General features: G+C 35.9%; 1 protein-coding gene across 3 annotated transcripts; it reads right to left on the reverse strand.

Moving 5' to 3' along the window:
• Nucleotides 1-212: 212 nt before the first annotated feature.
• LOC106073753 (trichohyalin-like) lies at nucleotides 213-22,782 on the reverse strand. 3 transcript variants are annotated; one of them, XM_056040075.1, is made up of 6 exons: nucleotides 22,559-22,782; nucleotides 14,858-15,717; nucleotides 12,461-12,633; nucleotides 6,724-6,883; nucleotides 4,346-4,553; nucleotides 213-2,527 (listed from the first exon to the last, which is right to left on the reverse strand). In XM_056040075.1, the coding sequence occupies exons 2-6, from the start codon at nucleotides 15,635-15,637 to the stop codon at nucleotides 2,223-2,225; spliced, it is 1,626 nt and encodes a 541-aa protein (XP_055896050.1). In that variant the 5' UTR covers nucleotides 15,638-15,717; nucleotides 22,559-22,782; the 3' UTR covers nucleotides 213-2,222. The 3 variants fall into 3 exon arrangements, with proteins under 3 accessions (XP_055896050.1, XP_055896052.1, XP_055896051.1); XM_056040077.1 differs by lacking the exon at nucleotides 22,559-22,782 and adding an exon at nucleotides 22,255-22,369; XM_056040076.1 differs by lacking the exon at nucleotides 22,559-22,782 and adding an exon at nucleotides 18,956-19,956.
• Between the last annotated feature and the right edge of the window lie 4,259 nt (nucleotides 22,783-27,041).

Below are 27,041 nucleotides of genomic sequence, written 5' to 3' on the forward strand. Positions count from 1 at the left end.
AATCTTTGGAAGTACTTTATATGCCATCGTTTTATACCGCAGAAAACATTCATACACAGCAAACATTGACAATAGAAAGTTCTCGTTGACAGTGTGCAAAAGATACACAGTCCCTTAAACATTTTGGTTTTAATGTTTACATTACCGCAAAAGCAAATTAAAATCAAAAGAAAAAATTCAATAATCAAATAAAAAAGTGAAAAAGACAAGACTATAGATCTATTGATTTATTGTGTTATAATTTAGACGTTTATAAAGTTATGATAATTAAATACATTACAGTTAAAATAATATTTAAATAAACACTAATTTGTTAGAGAGCGTGAAGCAATGAAATATAAAATTGGAATATGAAATATCTTTCCTAACTTAATAAAATAGATATAATATACATAATTATAGAGTCATAAGTAGTCATATTATTAATCACTGACAATAATAACAATAATAACAACAAGACATCCATGCCAAAATAAGACATCTATGCTTCTTTCAACGTCCATGCAACAATAAGACGTCCACCATGTTTTAACATTTTTTTTGTTACTCTTGTAGCTGTCTGCCGCTGTGGCATTCGTTGGAGACATCTTTTCTTGTATTTATATTCATACAAATATTTTGTTTTCTAACACAACATTTTGAAGCATTAAATCATATAGATGTATGGTCTATGTACATTAACAGGACAAGTTAAATAAAATGAATTAGAGATAGTATCAGTGTAAATAGTGAGTGCGCAAAAAAGTTCCCTAAAGATTAAAACTCGGAACTCAAGACACTTAATAAAGATTATCTCCCCCCCCCCCTCCCCCAATAAAATTGCTCTTGTTTGGAGATAGATAATACAACACTATTTTGTTTCTACAGCATCCCATTCATCAGGTCAAAGAACAGAAAGCAATAGGGTATACCAGGCATCTGTACCTCCAAAGTAGGGTAGAAAGAAAGGACACAGCTTTACAAGCTATGACACACACACACACACACAACATGATAAAGAAAAATGAAAAAATGTAGGCTGCTTACAAATTAATTAATGATATTTTATTATCATTTCACAGACGAGCTCCAAGTCTTTTTTCTTATTGTGAGAAACATTGCCTCTGCTCTAATCAATGAAGAATCTACTTCTGTCTTTTGTTCAGTGTACCGTAACGTCTGATCTGATCTTCAATGTAAGCAAACACTCATGAAAGATGGTAAAAACGTGACAACTTAAAATGATCTTTTTTTGACCTGTCAATAAGTTCATGTGACAGTACTGGTCAAACTACAGAGCCATTGTTTATATCAATACCCTATTTCCCAGGAATATTCCTTTACGAACAGTGTGTCCGACTTAATTATTTATAAGTGAAGTTCTGTGTTTAAACCAGAAGATAGGAAGAATTGAATTGTACTGCCCTATAATGTGTTTAGTATGAAGTAAGCAAAAATGAAGAGGCAGACGTTTTTTTTTAGACAACTTACTGTCGGACGGAGGACACGACCTCAAAAAGGAGGACACGACCTCAAAAAGGAGGACATGTTCTGGTAACAATAGAAATAAATAGATATATTATAATAGCTAATACATTATGAGACAGACCGAAACTTGTTTGTAAAGTGAAGCTAAAAATAATGAGAACAAAAATAATTCTTGTATTTAGTCCAATAAAATAACTGAGATACATGTATACAGTCATAAAGTGTAGAGCTCATTTGTGTACGAAACATTATAAAGACTAGCTCAGTTGTCAACTTGTATTATTAACCATACCAAAGACGACTATGTAGTCTAAATGTATGCAATGATAAGTATTTGAATTAATATCTTTGCTCAGCAACCCGAATCACTTATTACATTTAAAACACATTCACGTACAACATAATTTGTTGCTTGACAATTTAAAAAAAACGAATTATGTATGATATTAATCAAGAATCAATTATGTACACCCAACTACTGCCTTTTTACCTTGATCTGTTCACGCTGAAATAATACACAGTGAGACTTGTCCATTGTGTTATAGTTTACCCGAAGACGTAGCTATTAGATCTAACCTTCTTTTTTTATTCGGAATGATTGCATGTTGCAGATAGTGCTAGGTAACATGAATGTTCATTGTCACTTGGTTTGCTTTGATAGCACCGATAAAGAATGAATGCTTTATCGCTCAATTCGACAGTCTTGTTGTTAAGTCTAGACTAAACGTGCCTGTCTACTAGTCTAGCCAGTAGATCTACGACAGAAATTTCCCCTCTATATCGCTGGCCAGGCGGAGGAACTTGGTCTCTTTCAGGGCCGACACCAACTCGTTCACCGTGGCCTTCCGGTGAAACATTAACCACTTCGACAAACTTTTGGCGGCCAGCTCTTTCTCGGTGACGTCATGCTTGGCCCCAATGTAGTCCAGCATTGAGATGTCGTGATTCCGCTTGTCTGCGTCACGAACTGGGACAAAAGGCAGCTTGGTATAAAGTTCTCTCCAGTGCTTCCCTATACTGGCCGCGTACTGGCAGGCTTCTGTGATACGGTGACTTCCTCCTACACAAAAACAAATGCAATGCCTAAGTCAATAATAACTCAATTAAAGAACAAAGTATTTTTAAAATAATTAAGATCACAATATCATATTTAGATTAAAGTTTAGATGTAGGAAAATGAACAACATTGGACTGCATTGGACCAAAGAGTAGTAGATGTTATTTTTTTATTTAGATACATGTTAATTATAATGAAATTATTATGGAAGAAAGACAAATAGGCGTTCAACGTAGTCTCATCTTGGACTAAATAACACCATTACTGCTTTTGATACCAGATGGTATTTAGTGACATTGCATTTTTTTTGTATCGTAATAATCAACTTCCAGTAAAGAATAAAACAAAAAATATGGAAATATTGATTAGAAATTCGAACACGTGAATTTTTTTTTCAATGAACCATTTTCACATTGGTTCCTATTTTGCAAAGTTCAAGGTCAAATGACGTAAAGCTCGTGTGTTTCAGCGACCAACCGTCTATACTTCTCCAACGCATGCCAGGTAGACATTATAATTGGGTGAATTATGGAGAGTTCTAAAAATTAAAGAGTTCAAAGTCCCAGTCTTCACCGGCATTCGAACTAGAGACCCTTGGTCCGGAAGCCAAGAACGTTACCACTCGGCCACCACAACCATTGGCGAAGTCCAGGTATAAACTGTAAATCACGGAAGGAAGAGATAGATGTCACATTTGTTTTAAAGTCTGTTGGCGACTTAGCGAATACGGAATAGACAACTCGTATAAGTCCCTACAAGTCTTAGAAGCCCCTACAAGTCTTAGAAGCCCCTACAGGTCTTAGAAGCCTCTGTAAGTCTTAGAAGCCCCTACAAGTCTTAGAAGCCCCTACAAGTCTTAGAAGCCCCTACAAGTCTTGGAAGCTTTACAACTCGTATAAGCCTCTACAACTCTTAGAAGCCCCTACAAGTCTTAGAAGCCCCAACAGCTCTTAGAAGCTCTACAATTCGTATAAGCCTCTACAACTCTTAGAAGCCCCTACAAGTCTTAGAAGCCCCAACAGCTCTTAGAAGCTCTACAAGTCGTATAAGCCTCTACAACTCGTATAAGCCTCTACAACCCTTAGAAACTCTACAACTCGTATAAGCCTCTACAACTCTTAGAAGCACCTACAACTCGTATAAGCCCCAACAACTCTTAGAAGCACCTACAACTCGGAGAAGCCCATACAACTCGGAGAAGCCCATACAACTCGGAGAAGCCCATACAACTCGGAGAAGCCCCTTGCTTTTGTCATGTGTTGAAACGCACATGCTACTAGCAACCGCCTAGTTTTCCCCATGACTTTTTAAAAGCGAGGATTTGAGCCTCTCCAACGTGACAGTGGGTAGGTCACGTGTCAGACCTCTGCCCACTGCTTAACTTTGCAACAAGAATGTTTCTAGTATTAACAAACCCCAGGCATTGCTTCAACGTGGCGCTCGGGTGGAAACGGCCGTTAGAAGAGATGGTTAGGTCAATAGGGAAGCAAAACAGAACCCCCCTTTAGGGTGCCTAAAGATTGAATCTATTGCACTGAAAGTCTGAACAAACATGTCACTACTCACTACAAACGTTCATCAAAGCTCCGTTTTTTTAGGCTGATATGGTACAAAGAAGGAATATTGGGAGTTTTCCCGGTGTGGCCTCGCTTCTCACAGGAGTGTCTAGCCATGTAAAAATTTACAACTGCTTGGATATTTCCCAGACAGAAGTTTGTCCAGACAGACAGATGTAGGCAAGCTTCTATAGGCCGGGAGTTCCAATAGTCTTAGAATCAACTCTTAAGACAATAACAAAGAAGTATTAAAGTATTAACAAACCTGATTGCGAAGCCTCCTGTTTCTGCTTGTCCCGCATGAATCTTCTGTAGGCTTCCTCGGACAGCTTCATATCTCTAATCTTCATCAGGATATTGTTCTGTCTGTCAACATTTGCTATCCTTTCATGGACGCTTCGAATCTCTTCCTCCAGCTTGGAATTTTCTTTGATTATTTCTTCTTTTTGATGTCGGAAGGTAACTGCATCAACCTGATACACAATCATCATCATCGTCAAACATGATACACACTCAGACATGATTGTCACATGATGCACAGTGAAATATGATGCACAATGAAATATGATGCACAATGAAATATGATACACAGTGAAATATGATGCACAATGAAATATGATGCACAATGAAATATGATACACAGTGAAATATGATGCACAATGAAATATGATGCACAGTGAAATATGATGCACAATGAAATATGATGCACAGTGAAATATGATGCACAATGAAATATGATGCTCAATGAAATATGATGCACAATTAAACATGATACACAATCGAATAATGAAATAGTTAACAATTAATAGAAACATAAATGTTTGTTACATTATCGATAAATATATAGGCCTACTTTTTTCATTTTCAAGGGAAATGTTGCAATGAGAAGGTAGATTTAATTCATAAGAAAATGAGTTTTTGAAATCTCCCCAAATAAGTCAATCATATTCGCACTCCGTATTGTGGTATCCTCATTAAAATCCTAATCATATTATAAGTCGTAATCTTGTTATAAGTTGTAATCTTATTAAAAGTCGTAATCATATTATAAGTCGTAATCTTGTTATAAGTCATAATCTTATTTAAAGACGTAATCTTGTTATAAGTTGTAATCTTGTTATAAGTGGTAATCTTCTTATTGCCGTGTTCTTTTCATAATTTAAGTGTTTCACACATTTTTCACGAAGGTGATGAGAACAAAAAAGTGAAACTACAGACACACAATTATAACACATTTTCTAGTTAATCTTTCTACAGATTTGCCATAGATATTTACTATATGTGTGGAATCCAAATGTGCGGAATGAACGTTCAATAAAGTTAGTTCATCTTTTTTTTTTTTTTTTGAAAATTGTTAAGTAGATAATTTGTTTGTAAACTAGATACATTCCATTCTGAAGATAGTAATAGAATTAGGAGAACGTCGACCATTCTGAAGATAGTAATAGAATTAGGAGAACGTCGACCATTCTGAAGATAGTAATAGAATTAGGAGAACGTCGACCATTCTGAAGATAGTAATAGAATTAGGAGAACGTCGACCATTCTGACATCAGAAAGTCAAAAAGACTCGTCAGTGTTTTATAGTGTTTTGTTCAAAAAGGTGAGAATCAATATTTTTGCAGACGCCTGACTCAGAGACGATATACATTTGGAAAAATACCACTTTGGAGATTAAACGTTGGAAATAATGTCAGTCTACTTGGCTAAGCAAACATGGATTTATAACTACAATTTAAAAAAATTTCCTTTTAAAAATAACATTATCAGGTTGTCGCGCCGCCCTATATCAGGACATCGCGCCACACAGTTTAAGAAACACTGCAATATGACGTTTCGTTACAGAGGTGTCCTTATTATATTATATTGTCGACAGTTCTTAAAAGTTCTTATCCATACCCTGGCACTAAGGCCGGCCTTAGATAATTGGAGGCCCTAAGCGCAGTGAATTTGGTGGTCCCAAATGAAATAGAAAAATAAACAGTGAAAAAATAACATTACGCAATATATTTAAAACCTACAACATTGGGATTGCGTTTCTCTATTTCTTATCTTTAAACAAAAACGTTTGAGTTCTGTGTGAGGCTCCCACCAATCGGAGGCCCTAGGCGGCTGTCTAGTTTGCCTATGCCTAAGGCCGGGCCTGCTGACACAGATCATCAGAATGTCTTCGAAAATAAGCACATCACAACGCTCTGCGCCACACCGTGCATTAAGGTATTCAAATCATTGAGACCAAATCTAATTTGATTTACTTATATGTGAATATTTTTTTGGCATATGTATGAGTGGAACTTCCATCCATATATTAGTCGGAATTTTATTTTAAAATTATTAGCTTCGATTATAGTTTTTTGTTATTTTTTAACATGAAAGTTGTGATGTCCAACCTACGGCCCTAGACGAATGCTATCCGACCCTCCAAAGTCTGCCCACAGTGCAAAACGAATCAGATGTAGCTCGCTATCAGTGGACTACCGTTTTGTTTTTGTTGTTGTGACAAGTGTGACAGAAAGTAATTGGACGTATATCCCCCCCCGCCCCCCTCCGTTAGTTGGGTACTGCATGAATAGATCTAGAATCAATTCTTTATTATTACTATTATTATGTTGATTGTTCGTATCGGCCACCGTCATGATTCACCTTATGCTCGTAGGTCCTGTCATTGACTGGCTTAAAGTTTCTCTGAAGTTTCTTGATCTGTTTCTCCACCTCCTGGAGGTCTGTCTCCAGCCGCGAGAAGTCAGCCGCCTTTTTCGTCTCACTGTGTCCATCTTCCGGGCCATCGGAAACTTGCTCTGACCTGGATGAACGAGCACACAGTACAAAGAGCAAATGAATATCTCATCGGACATACAGTGATACATAAATATAGAAAAATATAGATTTTGATCATGCCCCGTTATTGGTATCTTCCCCCTTCTTTACAAAGCTGATAGCAAGTCACTCTGTCTGTAACACATTTTGTGTGCAAGTTATTTCTCCCACTCCCCATTCATAGATCAAGTTGAAAGTTGGCACAATTATTCATTGCCTCCAACAATACATGAATCAATCGAAAAATTTACCAATTATGTTATTAATTAGTTATAATTAATTTATTTTGTTTTCATATGGGATATATTCTAAAACGTGCTGAGCTAAAGGGAGCTATGCCTTGTGTAGAGAATTGAGCAATAAGAATTGCAAAATAAATAATGAAATAATAAAATAATTAAATGCTAATGTAAACTTTATATCTAAGTCTGTAGGTTAATGTACAGATTATATATAAGAATGTATGTTGATTATTCAATCATAAAGAAAACTTTGTATGGAATGTGTTTATTAACGCTGTCTTAATGACCAAAAAGTAGAACATTCAACATTTTATACAAACATTCATATGCGTTGACAATGCATGGGCCTAGTAGTATGCAGGGGCGTTAAACCTTACAGTTCTTCAATATATAGCAGTGATTTAGCATTCCTTCCCCGTAGTTCAGTTTTTTCCTCTATTGTGTGCATGTTTATTTATCGAATCGCTTTTAATCAATCTTAAAGTCTTTTTTTTTTACCTACAGATTTACATCGTTAATACTACGTTAATTACTTTAATTAGATCACTGAATTACTTTAATTAGATCACTGAATTACTTTAATTAGATCACTGAATTACTTTAATTAGATCACTGAATTACTTTAATTAGATCACTGAATTAATTTAATTAGATCACTGGATTACTTTAATTAGATCACTGAATTACTTTAATTAGATCACTGGATTACTTTAATTAGATCACTGAATTACTTTAATTAGATCACTGAATTACTTTAATTAGATCACTGAATTACTTCAATTAGATCACTGAATTACTTTAATTAGATCACTGAATTACTTCAATTAGATCACTGAATTACTTTAATTAGATCACTGGATTACTTTAATTAGATCACTGGATTACTTTAATTAGATCACTGGATTACTTTAATTAGATCACTGAATTACTTTAATTAGATCACTGAATTACTTTAATTAGATCACTGAATTACTTTAATTAGATCACTGAATTACTTTAATTAGATCACTGAATTACTTTAATTAGATCACTGAATTACTTTAATTAGATCACTGGATTACTTTAATTAGATCACTGAATTACTTTAATTAGATCACTGAATTACTTTAATTAGATCACTGAATTACTTTAATTAGATCACTGAATTACTTTAATTAGATCGCTGGATTACTTTAATTAGATCACTGAATTACTTTAATTAGATCACTGAATTACTTTAATTAGATCACTGAATTACTTTAATTAGATCACTGAATTACTTTAATTAGATCACTGAATTACTTTAATTAGATCACTGAATTACTTTAATTAGATCACTGAATTACTTTAATTAGATCACTGGATTACTTTAATTAGATCACTGAATTACTTTAATTAGATCACTGGATTACTTTAATTAGATCACTGAATTACTTTAATTAGATCACTGAATTACTTCAATTAGATCACTGAATTACTTCAATTAGATCACTCAATTACTTTAATTAGATCACTGGATTACTTTAATTAGATCACTGGATTACTTTAATTAGATCACTGAATTACTTTAATTAGATCACTGAATTACTTTAATTAGATCACTGAATTACTTTAATTAGATCACTGAATTACTTTAATTAGATCACTGAATTACTTTAATTAGATCACTGAATTACTTTAATTAGATCACTGAATTACTTTAATTAGATCACTGAATTACTTTAATTAGATCACTGGATTACTTTAATTAGATCACTGAATTACTTTAATTAGATCACTGGATTACTTTAATTAGATCACTGAATTACTTTAATTAGATCACTGAATTACTTTAATTAGATCACTGAATTACTTCAATTAGATCACTGAATTACTTTAATTAGATCACTGAATTACTTCAATTAGATCACTGAATTACTTTAATTAGATCACTGGATTACTTTAATTAGATCACTGGATTACTTTAATTAGATCACTGAATTACTTTAATTAGATCACTGAATTACTTTAATTAGATCACTGAATTACTTTAATTAGATCACTGAATTACTTTAATTAGATCACTGAATTACTTTAATTAGATCACTGAATTACTTTAATTAGATCACTGAATTACTTTAATTAGATCACTGAATTACTTTAATTAGATCACTGGATTACTTTAATTAGATCACTGAATTACTTTAATTAGATCACTGAATTACTTTAATTAGATCACTGAATTACTTTAATTAGATCACTGAATTACTTTAATTAGATCACTGGATTACTTTAATTAGATCACTGAATTACTTTAATTAGATCACTGAATTACTTTAATTAGATCACTGAATTACTTTAATTAGATCACTGAATTACTTTAATTAGATCACTTAAGAGAAGACATAAAAAAACAACACTCATAGTGACCCAGAATTTCTTAGGATGCTTTATACTTTTCATAAATCGAGTGATTTAGACTTTTTGGAAATGGAACAGAAGAACAGGGGTGAATTGGGGTTTGAACTATCCCTCCTATGTACACGTAAGTACCGAAATGAACATTACAGAGAGGACTGAGTAGACGATTTTATAATAAATAATGGGGTTAATCCTTTGCCTGAACAAAAAAAGCTAGCAATAGTAGTAGTCTTGGGCGTAGCCAGGATTGTTTTCGGGGAGGGTTTTGGAATCCCCCCCGACCCCCCCCCCCTCCCCAGGCGAAAAAAATTATATATATATATATATATATGTGTGTGTGTGTACATAATTAATCTTTATTACATTCTGACCCTTTCGGAAGACGTTTATTGTTTATTGTAGACTCCCCGCCCTTGCTAACAAGGGGGTCTGGGGGGGTTCGTAGTGCTCCCCCAGCGCGGGGCGAAGCCCCGCCGCCGAGCACTATTTCTGGTATTGAAAGCCGACAAAATGCATATTCTGAGGTATCTACAGTGCATTATCTTGCTATTAAAAATTTTTATTTCAAAAAACCTAATGTGCTATTCTTACTTAGACCCTCTCGCGCCGTTCGGCACATTTTCCGGCAAGCTGTTTCCGCAACTCTTATTTTGCGTTATTCATTTTGTGTGAGAACATGTCCCGCAAAACCTCATGCGACGCTCTGTCACAACCTTACTAAGGATTCGACTCCCAGTTCGGCATATGATTTCTTTGATTTAGACCCGATCTCTATGACTGACTCCTAAAATCTGTCTTAACCATCTTTGTTGAGACACATTTAATGATTTTCAATTTCGGCAGAAGACTATTCACACTTTATTAATGGAGCCCAAGCCACTGGTAGAAATTTGTAACCTTTCTTGACTACGCTCTTGGAATTACATGCCTGTATTTCACTTTAGATTTTATATCGAAAAGGAAAGTTTTTTCGTCAAATCATCTGTTGAGGGGTTTTGAACTAAGAAATCTCTGGAGTTTTTTTTGTTTTGTTTTTAATTCAAAACCCCATTTAGCTACGATCTTAGAATTTTGTGACTGTAGTTTGCTTTAAAATAATATTGAAGAGAGAGGTTTTCAACTCTAAACGCTCTGTAAGGGAATTTTAAACTCAAAACCATCTGGAGGGGTTTTAAACTTTAAAGAAAAAGCCATCTGGAGGAGGGGGATTTAAACTCAAAACCCCTTTGGCTACGCTCATAGATTTTATAGTGTGTAATTTGCTTTTTTTTTATATTGAAGAGGTACTTTTTAGCTTCAAACCCCAACTGGAGGGGGGGGGGGTAAACTCAAAACCCCTTTGGCTACGCTCATAGAATTTTGAGTGTGTAATTTGCTTTTTTTATATTGAAGATGGGGTTTATCGTAAATTTTGGAGGGGGTTTTAAAATCAAAATCTCCCTCAACTGTGCTGTTGGAATTTGGGGATTGTTGTTTGCATTTTTTTTTGTTTTGTTTTATAGAAGAGGGGGATTTAACTCAAAAACCTCTGGTAGGGGGTTTAAAATTCAAAACCCCCTGTAGGGGGTTTTAAACTCAAAGCCCCCTGGTAGAGGGATTTGTATCACAAAACCCCCTGATAGGGTTTTTTTAAATCTCAAAACCCCCTGGTAGGGGGATTTAAACTCAAAACCCCCTGGTAGAGGGTTTTTAACTCAAAACTGCCTCGGCTGTGCTGTGGTAAGTGATGATTTAGTATTAAAATCTCACATAAAATAAACAAAATGAAAGCAAAAATCAGTCACTTAATTCCGTTCGGGGGGGGGATTTCATTTCGGGGGGGGGGGGGTTTGAACCCCAAGGACACCCCCCTGGCTACGCCCATGGTAGTAGTAACATAACAGAATTATGGTTTCTTTAACCTTGTTCAAATGTATGAAACAATTGTTTTGTTTATTTATTTACAATAAATTTACATATATATCACATTTGGGGTTCCGCCTTTTAGTTCCACGTCTGATATTATCATGGCTTTTACTTTCTTGACTTTTACTTGTTAAGCTTTTACTTTCATAACTTGTACTTTCATGAATTTACTTAGATTGCATTGAAGTGTGATAGGATGAAAAATGTAATCTACACTTAATACTGTGATACCACAAGCTCATAATAAAGAACGTACCCACCCTATTTATTTGTAACCCTTCAAGTTCTAAGCTACAACTTTGTTGACCAAGATATTCTCTAAACAAAACATTATTGCTTTCATAAAGATTGTTATAGATCTATCTGTCGTTTTTTTTTTGTTGTCGTAATTAACTCCAAATTGTTCTGTTTGGGTTTCTAACACTTGAGTTTTGACCAGATTTGTTCTCATAAATGCTTGGTGTATCTCAATATTTCATTCAACACAATACACAATAGATTTACGTTCATTTGATTACAGAAATGTATTTTTTTTAAATATATAACTACATAGCGAGCACATTTCTTGTGTACAAATTACCCAGAAGTAATAATACAGAAAGTAAGTAAAGTAACTCTTTCAGACTATGTGGTCTATAAAGCTGATAATGTTATGGTCATCTATTTTTGTGGCCACGGTAAACGAGGGAGTCATATGGCCAGCACAATGACCAACCATCTTTACTTTTCCCCAACTAATGTCTGGTACCCATTAGAGCTGGGTGGAGTCTCTAAAGATCCCGAAATTAAAAATAGCTGTCTTCGCGAGGATTCAATCCCGGGACATTCCGGTTCCAAAGCCAAGCGCTTCAACACTCGGCCACCGCGCCTCCAAATACAATATTCACATTAATTAAAGTAGGAGCATTTTCAACGTCACGACGTTTTCCTCCGTACAGTACCTGCAACGTGTTGTTTTTTTATCTCCCTTATTACAAATGTAGCTTTAATAGCACAACTTGTCTATTGTCTATCTCTTCCAGAGAAAACGGGCTTACCTTTTCTGTTCCAATTTGGTGTTGAGTCTTTCCCGCCTTTTCTCCAGTTGCTCTTGTCTTGACTGTAAGATGTGTTTGTACTTCCTGGAGACAGTGTAGTTGTGATAGGCTCGCGTCTCTCTCTTCTGAAGTTTCTCCAGTTGCTCCAAGTTCTCGTATTTCTTCCTCTCCAGCTAGACATGGGAAACAGACAACAATGAAGATCTAGGTGAAATAGGCAGGAGTAGAATATTGAACATACTCGGTTCTAGGAACAAAGCATACTTGATAAAACTAGAAGTTTGTTACCCACTCTGAGATGTACTTACCCAATCTATGTAGACTACCTAGGCAACAATTAGTAATAGCAGTAACTAAGAAAACGCTCTGACAACGCCTCTCTACCTCAGCTGGCGTCCTTAAGGAAACTTTCGTTAGAGGAAACAAATAGGTCAATAGGGAAGAGAGACAAAACCCCGTTGGTGTCCGAATCGGAACAGAGTTTATAGGAGGATCAGGGATGATAGCCTAAACAGCCTGCAGAGTCCACAAACCGTTTCTCAAGGAGCCGTTTTCCCAATAGTGTTCATCCGCACAGCAGATGTTGTATAGAGTGGGAAAATGATACGCTCAACCCCGGGGTGTTCTGTGTTTTAGGTTCAGAGCCCTTTGAAATAACAGATGTAACGATATTAATTCTGTTTGGATCCCACCCCCACCTCAGACAGATAGATTGCTTTCTGCACGGCACGGTGAATGAGAGTTTCATTTGACCTAATCTGAATTCTAATGGCAAGCAGAAATAAAAAGAAAACTAGCTTTATGAGTATTTGTTGATAAAGTATTGACTTTAGTGAGACATTTAGAACATTAAATGAACGGTCTATTTAAAGTATGGACAGTAATCGGATATTTATATTATAAGAATGGGTAATTAAAAAGAAGTGACATTTACAATAAGACGTCATATTGTAGTAAACTTAAGGAAGGCAGCTATTGAGTTACGAGGGTTTATAACAATAATGGACCTCATTCACCAATCGTAAACAAACAACATTTAGCCACGTGGTTCTCTATCTCTTCTATACAAATTACGTAATACATACAGGCTGTCACGTGACAGTTTTTTTCCCATTGTTTTATCAATATTATCACGTGGCTAAATGTTGTATGTTTACGATTGGTGAATGAGGTCCATTAAAAGGATTATTTCAATAAAAGATCATTATCATAGATGTTTATTTACGACAAACTCAGTCAAACCTCGACACACCGAGACCAACGACACACTTTATTACAGTGTCGCTCCAAGTTCATAACCCAGTTCTCAGGTAGCACAAAAAAAACCGACTCTTTCTTTCTTTAGTTCCAGAACTCCAGAATCCTTAACTACTAACTTCATGTCGCTTTTAGGTTTAGGCCAATAAAAGGTTCTCTATGTAAACAATGTGTTCCTGTCCAATGTTAAACAGGAGAGCACTGGTGGGCACCATAAGCGTCGGTGCAGGTCAGAGTTGTTACAATATGAATAGGCTATTTGAAATATGGTGTGTAGCATGACTTAGAATAGAACATTATACAAATGCACTTTTTAAAGTCGATAATTTAGAAAAATAAAACATCTGCTTATGCTATTTTATTGACAGTTAGTATTTAAATTCTATTGAAATATCTTCATATTTAAGCCAATTACAATAATGCAGTAAAATAACAGTAAAAGAGAAAAGAAAGGAAAGCAATATAGATATATGTGGGGCAAATATATGGCCTCTATAACTTAAAGATAATTAAAAATAGGAAAAATTGGTAGAGATTTGAATATAGAGAAAAACTCAACAATGTCAAGGAAATCCTATTGGTAGATCACTGTTACCAACTAAATAACAAAATTACTTTGTGCAAAAACAAAATTTAATAAAATACTCAGAAAGACACAAAGCTACAGGCACATTTCTCGTACCATATGCTAGGACAAATGTATAAAAATGCTCCTTCTTCCCTAGTGCTATTAGAGCATGGAATGGGTTGCCTGGGCTAGCCAGGCAGCTTGAAACATAGCTTACACCCTATCTTATCTTATTAATTTTAAACATTCTTTCAAAATACAAGATATAATCACGACCTGACAGAACCTGCGACGCTGCTGATCCCAGACTGTATCGGTTATTTTCCTTTGTTTTGGACCCTACATCTTGCTGTGTGGGAGACAACGTTCTGACAAGATTTATTTCCTTGGCACACAACTTATAAATGTAACTTTAGTTTCATACCCACGCGACAATAAAAACCAGATCTATTTCAGTTTATTTCAGTCTTATTCTGATCTGGTAATTCTCTCTTTCGTTACGAGTGACCCATACAAATACATTTATATATTAACACACACACTGTGTGACCATTAGATCAACTGTGACTTACTTGCTGAACATTTTCATTTAGATTCTCTTTGATTTTCTTGTTGGATTCGTATTCTCCCATTAACTTTTCTGGGTATCCATCGTCCTCGTTGACCCAGTTCTCTATCAGCTTACACACTTCTAATAAATTGTGGCACACTTTGTTCATAGAGTCTGTATGTCCTTCACCTTGCTCCACGTAATGAAGGAAAGGGCTGAGGAAGTTTTTATACTCCTCGCCGTGTTTCTCCAGCTCCTCCCACTTGGTCTCAATATCAGCCTTGTGCTGAGCGATGTGCTCTGTGTATTCCTCCACGCACAGCTGCACTTCGGCGCCGGCCATTTCTTTCAGGCTGCTGCAAGACTTCACCACTCGCTGCTCCATGCAGTTCAGGATCTGGCGCTTCACGTCTGTCTGCAGCGTCTGAAACTCCCGAGCGCGCTTGCCCAAGGAGATGACATCGATGTACTCGTCCATCTGCGCCACATCTTCTGGGGGTTCTTTCCTTAAAGTCAGTTTTAAAAATTCCTCGTAATCTTTGACATTTTCTGGCTCTTTCCTCCATGCGGGAAGAATGTATTCTTGCAGACAGCGCAAGCAATGTGCAAAGTTGTATCTGCTTTGGTCTGCGAGATGGGACTGTTTGAAATTCTTCACTCTTCTTCTAATGGAAGCGATTGTGTCGTGAATTAATTTGCTGTCAACATTTCTAGCTTTCTTTGGTTGGATGTAATGTTTCTTTTCTTTGTTGGATTTATAGACATTCTGTTCATTTTCACTGTGACTTTTTTCTCCTTTCATTTTGAACTGTTGGACTACTTTCTACCTGTCGCTCATTCGATCCTGTGGCGGCATTAATTTATTGTTACTGTGTCTTCAGGCTGAAATATAGGAGAAAAAAAAATGAAGTCAAGCCTACGAAAAGTATCATAAATTTGTTTGTGAAATTTAGAAAATAATAATCAAAGCCGAAACAACGAAAGGGGTTCACATAGTGGGAATGTGCTTGAATGTGTTAGCATGTGTGTGACTGTAAGAAAAGTGTAAATGTGTGACACTGTGAATGAATGTGAATGAATAAGTGTGAAAAAGTGTGTGAGAAAGTAGATAAGTGTGAAAAAGTGTGAGAGAATGTAAGTAAGTGTCAAAAAGTGTGAAAGTGTTTTAATGTGAATTTTTGTGAAAGTGTATGACAGTGTGAAAGTTTGTAAATGTCATGTTTGAAATGACTTTTACAACTCGAGTCAAACTTTTTTTGTGTGAAAAAGTTGCATAGTATAGTAGTTTATTTATTTTGGACATTAGGCCTACATGAATTCGGACATTCGCTGTTTTTTGTGGTCATTAAATAATTATTTTAATATTTATTATAAAACTAGCACGCTGTATAATGTGCTTGTCCATTTTCCAATGATTCTGACCAATTTCCTTCCATTTAGCTGTCTTTTTATGTAAGAAAAACGAATTTCAAATTTGTTAGTCAGGTTGTTTTTTTTCCTATGTTACCCGGATGACTTTACCTCTTCCTAGAGTTAAGACTATATTTTTTGATTGGCTAAGTCTATACTAATGAGATCGGCAATATTTATTCTGTTTTTGGAGCTAATTTATTTGATACATAAGCCAAGTTTTCTAATTCTATACCAAAAAAAAATTAATACGGTGTCCGAAGTAAATTACGATTTTCTTACTAAAATTTATTTCGGACAGCCAGTTTTGGACATCAATAAAAATGATCTTATATTATATTTGTTCGTTTGTTGTTGTTTTTTTTAATAGAGAATAAATGGGCAAATGTTTGGAGTGAGCTTGGTACATTGAATGAAGTTAACTGCTTAGATCTAGACCTACTAGATAGATCTAGATTTATAGAGAGAGAATATAATATAGAGGATTCAGTTAGCAAGAATGGCTATCGTAACCTGTAGGGGCGTACTATACTACAAAAGATCATCTGTATTAGAAATTTATTAAATTAATAAACAAAAAAAAAACACAAACATTCAACACACATCTAATCATGCAAACCCCAAACATTCAACACACATAAAATAAACAAACATAAAATAAGTCTAAAAGTCGGTGGAGAAATCACTATTCCAGTGACCTAATTTTGGTAGAATAAGTGTGTTCATATTTTTATTTTTTGTGTTCGTATTTATGCATAGTCTGAAAACATCTTAATGATTTCATGTGAGGGGCTATGCCTGGGGATCTTAAAATTTAGTTAATGTTAATATAGAATTAAAATCTGAGTTTATTGATGCCTAAATATAGAGACTGTCCGAAATAAATTATGATGTCCGGAATCAAATAATGTGGGTCAAATGTGTCCGAATGAAATGAAAACACACGGCCTCTTTGACCTTAAATATAATAACAAATATAGGTTTGGGGAACAAATATAAGTAGTCATCCTTATTCTCCTTTAACTAAAGAAGATTTTGATACGTCATTTTCTTTTCTATGTCAAACCATTGTAAAATAATGCGCTGTCAAAGTCAAACTTTCAAATTTGGGCCTATATGTGTCCGAATAGCATAAACTACTCTAGAATAGTTTTTAGAAAGAAAGAGTTACATAGTATTTAGAATAGTTTTTAGAAAGAAAGAGTTACATAGTATCTATCTATATATATAATTCTCTTCTTCACTCAAGAGTTTGGACGAGAAGAAGTAAAGGAAAGATCCCTCTTTTATTTCTGCGGAGAGAGTTACTCCCACGAAAAAACAAGAAAAAGGGGGGGGGGGGGAAGAAGTAGTATTCACTACGGATGGCTGCCTGGTCGTGCGGTTTGCGCGCTGTACGGTCGTTTGGATTTATCAAACCCTGCCCGCTCCCATCCCCCTTCGTCCTTCAACTCTGAATGAACATCCGAAACATGTAAAACATTTTACAAACACTAAATAGCAGCGCCGGACTTAAACATTGTGACCAAGAAGTCATGGAAAAAGAACAACTAATTTACTATGTATATTTACCCGTCACTAAATAGCAGGGCCTGGTATTAATCATTGTGGGGCTTTATGCGAAACGGATTTCGCGGGGCCAAGTTTGGGTAATAATAAGTGAAATTTAAGAGTTTGTATTAGAAAATAAATTCGTCTATGCATTTTATTCATTCTTTACTACGTACAGAATTACTTTTCGAGCCTTGCGTGTAGCAAAGTCATACAGTATATGTACATAATAATTCTGTTTCCTACATAGATCATGCTCAATAGCAAGAATTACCAAATGTTTCAATCTATCTTTGAGAATTTTTGACCTCAAGTAATTCTTCATTAGTTGGAGGCGCGAGAAGCTTCTTTCACCAGATTACACAATTACGGCTAATGCATAATGCCGTTTTTGTATATCGCGCGTTTTCCATATTGAATAACACCCCAAAATGACAATATTTGTCTATATATTCCGTATATTTTAAGGACTTTTTCGTATCTTTTGCAATTTCAGGAGATTTCCAGGAGCTCCTGGTAAATCGACAGGAGGGCGCGGGAAATCTGTTTTAAGTTATAAAATGGTTTAATTTAATAATTTATACACATTGAATTAGCGCGGGCCCTATGAAAGTGCGGGTCCTATAAAAGTGCGGGGCCCACTGCGGTCGCAGAGGTTCCAGTGGCCTAAGGCCGGCCCTGCAAAATAGCGGCGTATGCTACGCCGCCGGTCGACTAGTTTAGAATAGTTTTTAAAATTCTATTAGCTTACACTTTCTTCATTGATGTAAATGTAAAAAAGGTGAAAGATAAAGGTTAGTTGGAAATATTTTACTATTAGTCCTTTACTAAAAGGTAAAATTGTGCACTTAATAATGGTTGGATTGCGAAGTTGATATGGCGTCGCGCGAATGACGCGGGCTTTCGGTCCATTTTTTTTTGTATGACATATAAAATATGAATATTTAGTAAATGTATAAAATATGAATATTTAGTAATCATTAAGTAGGGATTGATAATACTAAACAACAACAATATTTTACATAATAAGACCAGAAGATATAACTCGACAAACACTGCAGTATTTGATTTGATCACAATTGTTTGTTTTTTTTTTGACATACACGCTATCTAGGTTCTTATTGAATAAAACCAATGCTTTATACTGATAAAATTCTACCTTCGAAATAAATCATACTGTTACGTATTTCTGAATCTTCTGGCTAAATGTATTAGTAGGCACACAAATAAAAACACTGCAAAGAACTTGACGACTAAACTCTCAGCATCATATAACTTTATTGACTATTAACTCTAACAATTTGTTACTGTAACATGTAGCGTAGAAGACTGTACAATATCTGTCAGTTTACAGTTAGCTATACTTCGTTGCAATTCATCTCTTCACTTCGTTGCTATTCATCTCTTCTCTACTTGCATCGAGCCGTATTCCGCAGAACAGACCAACGACACACTTCCCAGTGTCGCTCCAGGTCTCCCAAAGCAGAACCAAGTCGTACTCAAGTCTACCGAATCAGAGCCGCACACGTCTTACATCGACTGTATCGACTGTAACGGCTCAAGTCCACTGTAGTTCGCTGTATAGACTTTAACGACAGTAGTCCACTCCAGTTAACTCTACCCTAGTTAACTTGCATCGAGTCGTACACATTTCTCTTCCACAGAGCCGCACACGTCTTACATCGTCTGTATCGACTGTAACGGCTCACTCACGACTCCATACGACTGACTTTCACATTAACTCTCTGGCTTATATAGAGTCCCTAATCGCTTGTCCAAAGTTGCACAAACACGGCTAGTATCCTCTGGAATAACACGTGAGGAAACGTCACATCCTGTCTTTGTTTATACATGTAGATTCCAGAAAACATCGGCTGCAGTGTCATCTTGCCGGGGTCACAAGTTGTGACCTCTATCTGTCACTGGACATTGCTAGTACCTTTTGGAATAACATGTAAGGACACGTCACATCCTGTCTCTGTTTATACATGTACATTCCAGGGAACACCCGCTGCTGTGTTATCTCGTCGGGGTCACACGTTGACCTCTACTTGTCACTGTTCATTTGTAACAATACTAATTCAAGGTCTTATGTTTTTGAAAAAGTTTTGTTTTCTTTTGAACGCTGTCTTCTGTAATGCTATTGATAGAGATAGTCTTGAAATTACAACTAGTACTACGTGTATGTATGTCTAAGTCTTGAAATTACAACTAGTACTACGTGTATGTATGTCTATGTCTATGTGCCGCTTCTTTCAAGTGTGTACATTGCAAGAAAACGAAAAACTGAAATCAATAAAAGAAAACCTATTTACAAGATCAATAAAAATAAAGCCTTATGATAGTCCTGGGTTCTCAACTTGTGGTGAGCGAGGCCCTCAATTTCTCATATCTCAGGTATTTTTTAAACTAGCTTACTTTCTAAGATAAAATTAAATTACAGTGTCGGAAGTGGTAACTGCAACAAGTTAGACTCGGAACTTCCACTAGCAGAAGATGCTTTAATAGTCTCTGTCAACGCGATTCTATCGGTCTTTCTCTCGTCTGCACGGACATAATTTCTTCCGTTTACTGAGAATATTGTTGACGTGTTTTGCTTGATCAGGCCAGTTAGTAACAAGGACGAAGTGTCCTTGACAGACATAGTTGCATTACATGTGTATCAACCGTTAATCAACGTCAGTTTCTCTGCCTGGTCGTGTGGCATGCGCTTTGGACTGTTGTTTTGATGTTCCGGGATTGAACCCTGTTCACCGCCGTCGTGCTTGAGGTTTGGGTTAGGATGTAATCATCTTCAACTCTGAAGGAACATTCGTAACATATAAAACGGAAAATATTTTTAAAAATGTCTGCATCTTTTGTATAGTGACTGGAAGGGTATGCTAATCCTTTCTGCCTCCTAATTATTTGAAGGGAAATAAATCCTTCAGTATGCACAGATACGTCTAAATATGTAGGGTTTCTTTCCCCTAGATCATTGAACATGTTATTTCTCCTACGCCCCTTCTCAGATCGTGGATACTTGAAACAATTATTTATTGTACCTAACAAAACATTGATCGATAAATAAAAAAACTAACCAATTAATATTATTTATCAATTAATTAATGGTAATTAATTATTCTGTTCGATATCGAATAAGGGGAATAATTTCTACATTATTGAGATATAATTGTAATTGTGAAGTTCTTTCACTTAGATAAGCTTTTTTTTAAACGATGTGTATACTTTGTTTGTTTTTCGTCTATGGGTGTGACTTGAAGAAAGTTGAGAAACGCTGCACTTGAGCTTTCGATTTCGTCTTTGATTCCTTATGAATAGAGATAAGGAGTTTAAAGTGCAGCTAACTCAGTAGAGATAAGGAGTTTAAAGTGCAGCTAACTCAGTAGAGATAAGGAGTTTAAAGTGCAGCTAACTCAGTAGAGATAAGGAGTTTAAAGTGCAGCTAACTCAGTAGAGATAAGGAGTTTAAAGTGCAGCTAACTCAGTAGAGATAAGGAGTTTAAAGTGCAGCTAACTCAGTAGAGATAAGGAGTTTAAAGTGCAGCTAACTCAGTAGAGATAAGGAGTTTAAAGTGCAGCTAACTCAGTAGAGATAAGGAGTTTAAAGTGCAGCTAACTCAGTATGATTGATCTCAAATATTGTTCTTGAGCTGCCTTTACTTGTCTCTCATTGTCAAGCATGTATCCTAGGGCCTTGGCGCAAACAATTTATGAGACGTGTTTTATTTTATCAATACAATCAATAGTGGGTTATTATCTCAAATCTTTGATACACGATGATACGGAGATATATCCACAGTTAACAGATAGTACCGTAGAGATTATAGTTCTGTAATTTTTTAAATGTCTTTACTCGTTGTGTTTTGAATTGAGGCTGGCTAAAGAATAGGCGATCCACATTTTGTAGATAGCGATTTATTGATTTCTTTCTCTTCACACGGGTTTAGATAAATAATAATAATAACAATAATGATAATTATAATAAAAAATGATGATGATGATAATAATAAAAATAATAATGATAGTAATAATAAAGCTTTACAACTAGACCTATAAACACCTGATCTTTCATACTTCAGACTGAGTGGTAAAGCATTTGACTTCCAAAACGAAAGGTCTAGAATCCCGGTGATATTTTACTACGTTCATGAGTCCAGCCAACTCTAATGGTCATCTGACATACGTTGGGTATGTTACGTGATGGCCACATGACACCCTTGTTAACCTTCAGCCTTAGAAATTGATTAGCTTTACATCTATCTATCTATCTATCTATCTATCTATCTATCTATCTATCTATCTATCTATCTATCTATCTATCTATCTATCTATCTATGCATGTATGTATCTATCTATCTATCTATCTATCTATCTATCTATCTATCTATCGAGAGAGAGAGAGAGAGAGAGAGAGAGAGAGAGAGAGAGAGAGAGGTCAACATAATATAAACATACAGTTTCTAAAACAAGAACACTTGTTCTCAGTACATATATATAACGAGGGTGTTAACGAATCCACTTGATTACACTGGCCATTTAAAAGATTAAATGTCAATGTTTTGATTGTCCACACTGACCTAATTCTAGTGATAGGTTATTTTAATTTATGTACAGCCTAGAATTCAAGCTTGCTCCTTGAAGTTGCCGGGATTATAAACTACTACACACTTATATTAAGAGTAAAAATAAACATAGCTAGACTTCTGTTAAAGTAATCTATAATTCAGTCATTCAAATCTTATCGCCACACATAACTTACCTGTTTGTAGTCTTGTATCCTGCACATAAAATAGAAGCCCTTTAATATATAACACAGTTATATCCGGCATTGGTATCCTTTCATTTGCTCTGGAATGAAATGCCTCTAAATAAATGATTAGAAAAGTATGTGTCCACCACAGCACACTACACTCTTCCAATAACTGGAATACCAATATACTTGTGTGTCATGTTGTTAGCGCTGTAACCTGGGCGCGGAGAGGATTAAAGAAATGAAGAAACCTTAGCTCCCCCCTCCCCGCCTTCCCCCCCCCTTTTTTTTTCTTTTTCGCCTCAGTGTAGGAGATCAATATGCCATATCGATTTGTATGGATATGAAATCCATTTCGGGCTATAGGTGGCAAATATTTGAACGGAATCGAATGTTAACATGTGGAGAAGAAAAGTTTAGGATAAAAATGAAAACGTGTGCCAACTTAGATAAAAGAAAAAAAAAAGGAAGGAGTTCTCAAACCTTAGGTCTACCACAGTGTACATTATATGCTATTAAATGTAGCTTTAAAAACCTTGATCTAGGGAACACCTTAAGGTCTGTTAATGCGTATTAATATGCACATTTGCAACTGTATTGAAAACTGCCTCTTCTCTCTTTTACCTAATTTTATGTATTTTTTCTTTCACTGCAAAGTCCATATCATTATCATCTTAGTCATCTAGCTGAAGACACGACTGTATTTTAAATAGTTTCAATTGTGTAAAAATTTCACTAAAACAGCAACAACGACAATAAACCCAAGAAAAACGAGAAAGAGACTGCTGTCATTAAATCGATTTTCCAAACAACATTACAGAGGTGAAGCGCCCAAACTCAATTATCAACACGAATTGCCAAGTTTCTTGTATTGATACAGTTCGTTTTCTTTTGCTATTAGCTAAACATAAAAGTGAACTATGGAAGAGTCTGTATTTGCAAATGCGTGATTAAGCCAAATACGACCAAACGTAATTATAGTCAACGAAAAATCTTGAATCTCTCATCTTGAATACTGCTATACTCTGTAGATATATAGTCAAGACGCGATTCTATTGCTGCTCTCTTGGAGTCTACGTAGGCCTACACTCCACTGGCTTCTTTAAGTGTGAGAATCAATGAGTGTTGTTTTTTTTCATTTGGTGTTTTATGTCTGATGCGTTCTCAAAGCGCCTCGAGACTTTACCGTATTCATTCACGTGCTATAAAATGACATTATTATTATTATAAAGCACAATCAATGTAGAAGATATAGGCTATATAAAAATGCGAAGTACACAATTGTCAGCCAACGGAACCCAGAGCTACGCTAATCACTGAAAATTTAAAGTGAAGATGCTACAGTGTGTACACATTGAGTATAAGGACTTTGCAGAGAGTCATGGGAGCGGGCTGAAAAGCTACTGTATTAGAAATCTACAGAAGTGAAACATCGTATCTTTTAATGTACACTCTTTCCTTCTGAACAGCAGATATTTACTACCTACGCGTATCCTTGAGTCCATCTAGTCGTGCGTTTCTTCATGTAGTCCGTGCTCTAGTGGCACATGGGAAGAAGGAGCACTTGTACTAATAAGTCCTAGTATATCGAATACGTCTTTATCTTTGTGTGTGTCCGAGTATTTCATTAAGTTCCGGCTTTCTATTTGTCATTATGGTTTGGGTGTTTATATATTATTACAATATACGATTTTAGCACTTTGTCCTGAAGACATGAACAACTGTGGCAGAATAGTTACAATTAAAAATATCAACCGAACCATCTTGGCGCATACATTGTCTCTTGTGTGTACTGTGTCGACCTTACCATAACTCTGTAATAATAATAATAATAATCTTTATTGTCCGTAAGGAAATTAGTCTTACAATTAGTACATTACACCAAACAAAACATTGTAACTAGAAAAAAACAAAATGTACATTCACACCAGACTCACTCATAATTTACATTTGAAAAGTTTATATCAGATTGTTTCTATTTAATGATTTGATTGCCAGGGGAACAAAAGAGTGTTTGTGTCTGTTTGTCTTGCAGTCGAGTAAAACAATTAGACCTAATCCACAGGTTACCTTTCTTGATTTTTTTTTAAAATGAGGAATTAAGCTGGTTAATCTGTCTTTCTCATTGATAAAGCTATTAATGAAGTCAAAAAGTTGTTTTTTAAAGTTAAGTAGCCAAACAATAAGTAGCTTTTGAATTAAACCGTTGGACCTCTTCTTATCTTATCTTAGACCTATAATAATAATGACGTAACTTCAAAAAAGAAGATGATTACGTCCTACGCGCCATGCATTTAGTCATGCATGTTACCAATGACTTAAATTCTGCCAAGTCATTGGTTTTCCTGGCTAGCTCAGGCAACCCATTCCATGCTCTAATAGCACTAGGGAAGAAGGAGCATTTGTACAAATTTGTCCTTGCATATGGAACGAGAAAAGTGCATTTATCTTTGTGTCTTTCTGAGAATTAGATTTTGTTTTTGTATTTGAAGATTATGGTTCAGTTGACGAGAGTACATAGTAAATCAAATAAAACATTGTGGAAGGAGCTAGAAAACTAGTGACCCTAATTCTAATTAGTTTTTTTTTCAAAGATCTAGATCTGCGATAAGGCAATTGAATAAAGAGAAAATAAAGACAAAAGCTAAATTTCTAAATTTGAGAACAACACCCTGTTATGTACGTCACCGGATATTGTTGAAACTAAAATGGCGACAGGCCATACACTGTCAAAGTTTACCCTGCCTTACCAACAAAAGATAAGCTGTTTTGACTTGCACAGCTTAGGCTAATTAAAATATCTTTGCGAAATAATAAATCAGAGGTTTGTCTATGTGAAATAAATCAAAAGAGAATTGTTTCAATAGCCTGTGAAGTAACAAAACATCTCTGTCCATAAACACAAGCCCATCGTCATTATTTTGTGATTGATAACATCTTATAATTCATAGACACTATATAGATCTATTTGTTGGCTTCTTGGAAGCAGTAATGTTGATATGGATTAATACTTCCAGACCTGTGCAGTCCGTACAATGACGGAGTATGAATATAACCAACCCTACTTCGTCAAATCCTACTCGCCCTTAAAACCAACTTTCCCGAATGATCACCGACATAGAAAGAAGAATGACGTTGATAAGCAGACATCGGTCAGCGCAATGTGCGAGCATCTTTTAGTAGGTGAGTACAAGAATCAGGATGGTCATCAATTGCAAGCCGAGAAACTTACATCGCCTTGTGACCTCTTCTACGACAGGGGCCTACAGAGGGACGGTGGATACACTATGTACACGCCTGTGTCCGAAGTCCAGGTCAGCAATATCACACACTGTAAAGCTTCTTACAACTTGCCGTGCTCTCTGAAGACACAACAATGTGTCCACTCCGCTTTCGACAGGCCCAAGAAAGAATGCCGTTGCACGATCTCTAACTGTAACGACAAGGCGAACCGCAAAATTGTATCCGATCAATTAGTAGAGGATAAAAACAACCGCCCAAACATAATTCCGCAAGGCTTTGATCCATACACAGCGCGACTTAATGGCGTGACTCGTCCTGACCAAACAGAAAAGAAGTATGGCGAGATCCCTAACAAAATTGCGAAAAGAACTAAACGCCACGAGAAAAAAATGTGTAGCAAAAAGCAGAGGTACGCGCGGGACATTCACCACAAATCCAGGCCAGAAGCAGACCTCAAAGGCGAGTGGAGGAGACAGGTTCTCAACAACCAAGCTAGAATCAGAAAAGGCCAAGTGGAAAAGGATTGGGAGCCAGCCAGCTCGCCAACGTCACCAGTGCATCAGAATCACAGAATAATTTGTCAGGAGATTTACCAAAACAATGTCCCCGAAAGAAAGCAGAACATGAATCAGGATTTCTGCATGTCGTCCAACGCATCGGGTCACGGCGATGGTTGTCAAGACTGGAAAGCGGTGACATCTTTACGAAATAGAAAGTCAGAAGAGCCCGGTAATAAGAGACTCACTGAAGAACATAGTACAGAAGTGTGCAACAGAAAAACGTTTTCCCCATCTTACCAAGAGTCTTCAAATATGCCTATGAACTATAGCTCAACAACACAAAGTCTGCCTTGGCGAATCCACAAGCAGATGCTTAAGAATGATATTACAAGGCGGGATATTGAAAGCAGCTGCAATAATTACAACCGCCCTCTAAGGTCGCCAACTGAAAATAAATGTGCCAATCTTCATGCCACGAATGGAGAGAGGTTGTTTGAGAAGTCAGTAGTTCTAAATACACCACATGAATTGGCTAGGGTGCCTTGGAAGTGTACGATTTGGGAAGAGGGATTTCCATCTTCTTTGTCCCAGACAATACCCCAGTCGATGACATGGTCATGTGAAATGTACTCACACACTAATCTTTGTGAGCATGATGTAGGAATGGCCTCCCCTGACCAGTACCGATCGTATATTAAAGCTAGAAATCTCGAGAAAGTTACAGAGAAAACAACCAAAGACTTTTCTTG

This window comes from Biomphalaria glabrata, chromosome 9 (assembly GCF_947242115.1).
Source record: "Biomphalaria glabrata chromosome 9, xgBioGlab47.1, whole genome shotgun sequence".
Lineage (NCBI taxonomy): Eukaryota > Metazoa > Mollusca > Gastropoda > Planorbidae > Biomphalaria > Biomphalaria glabrata.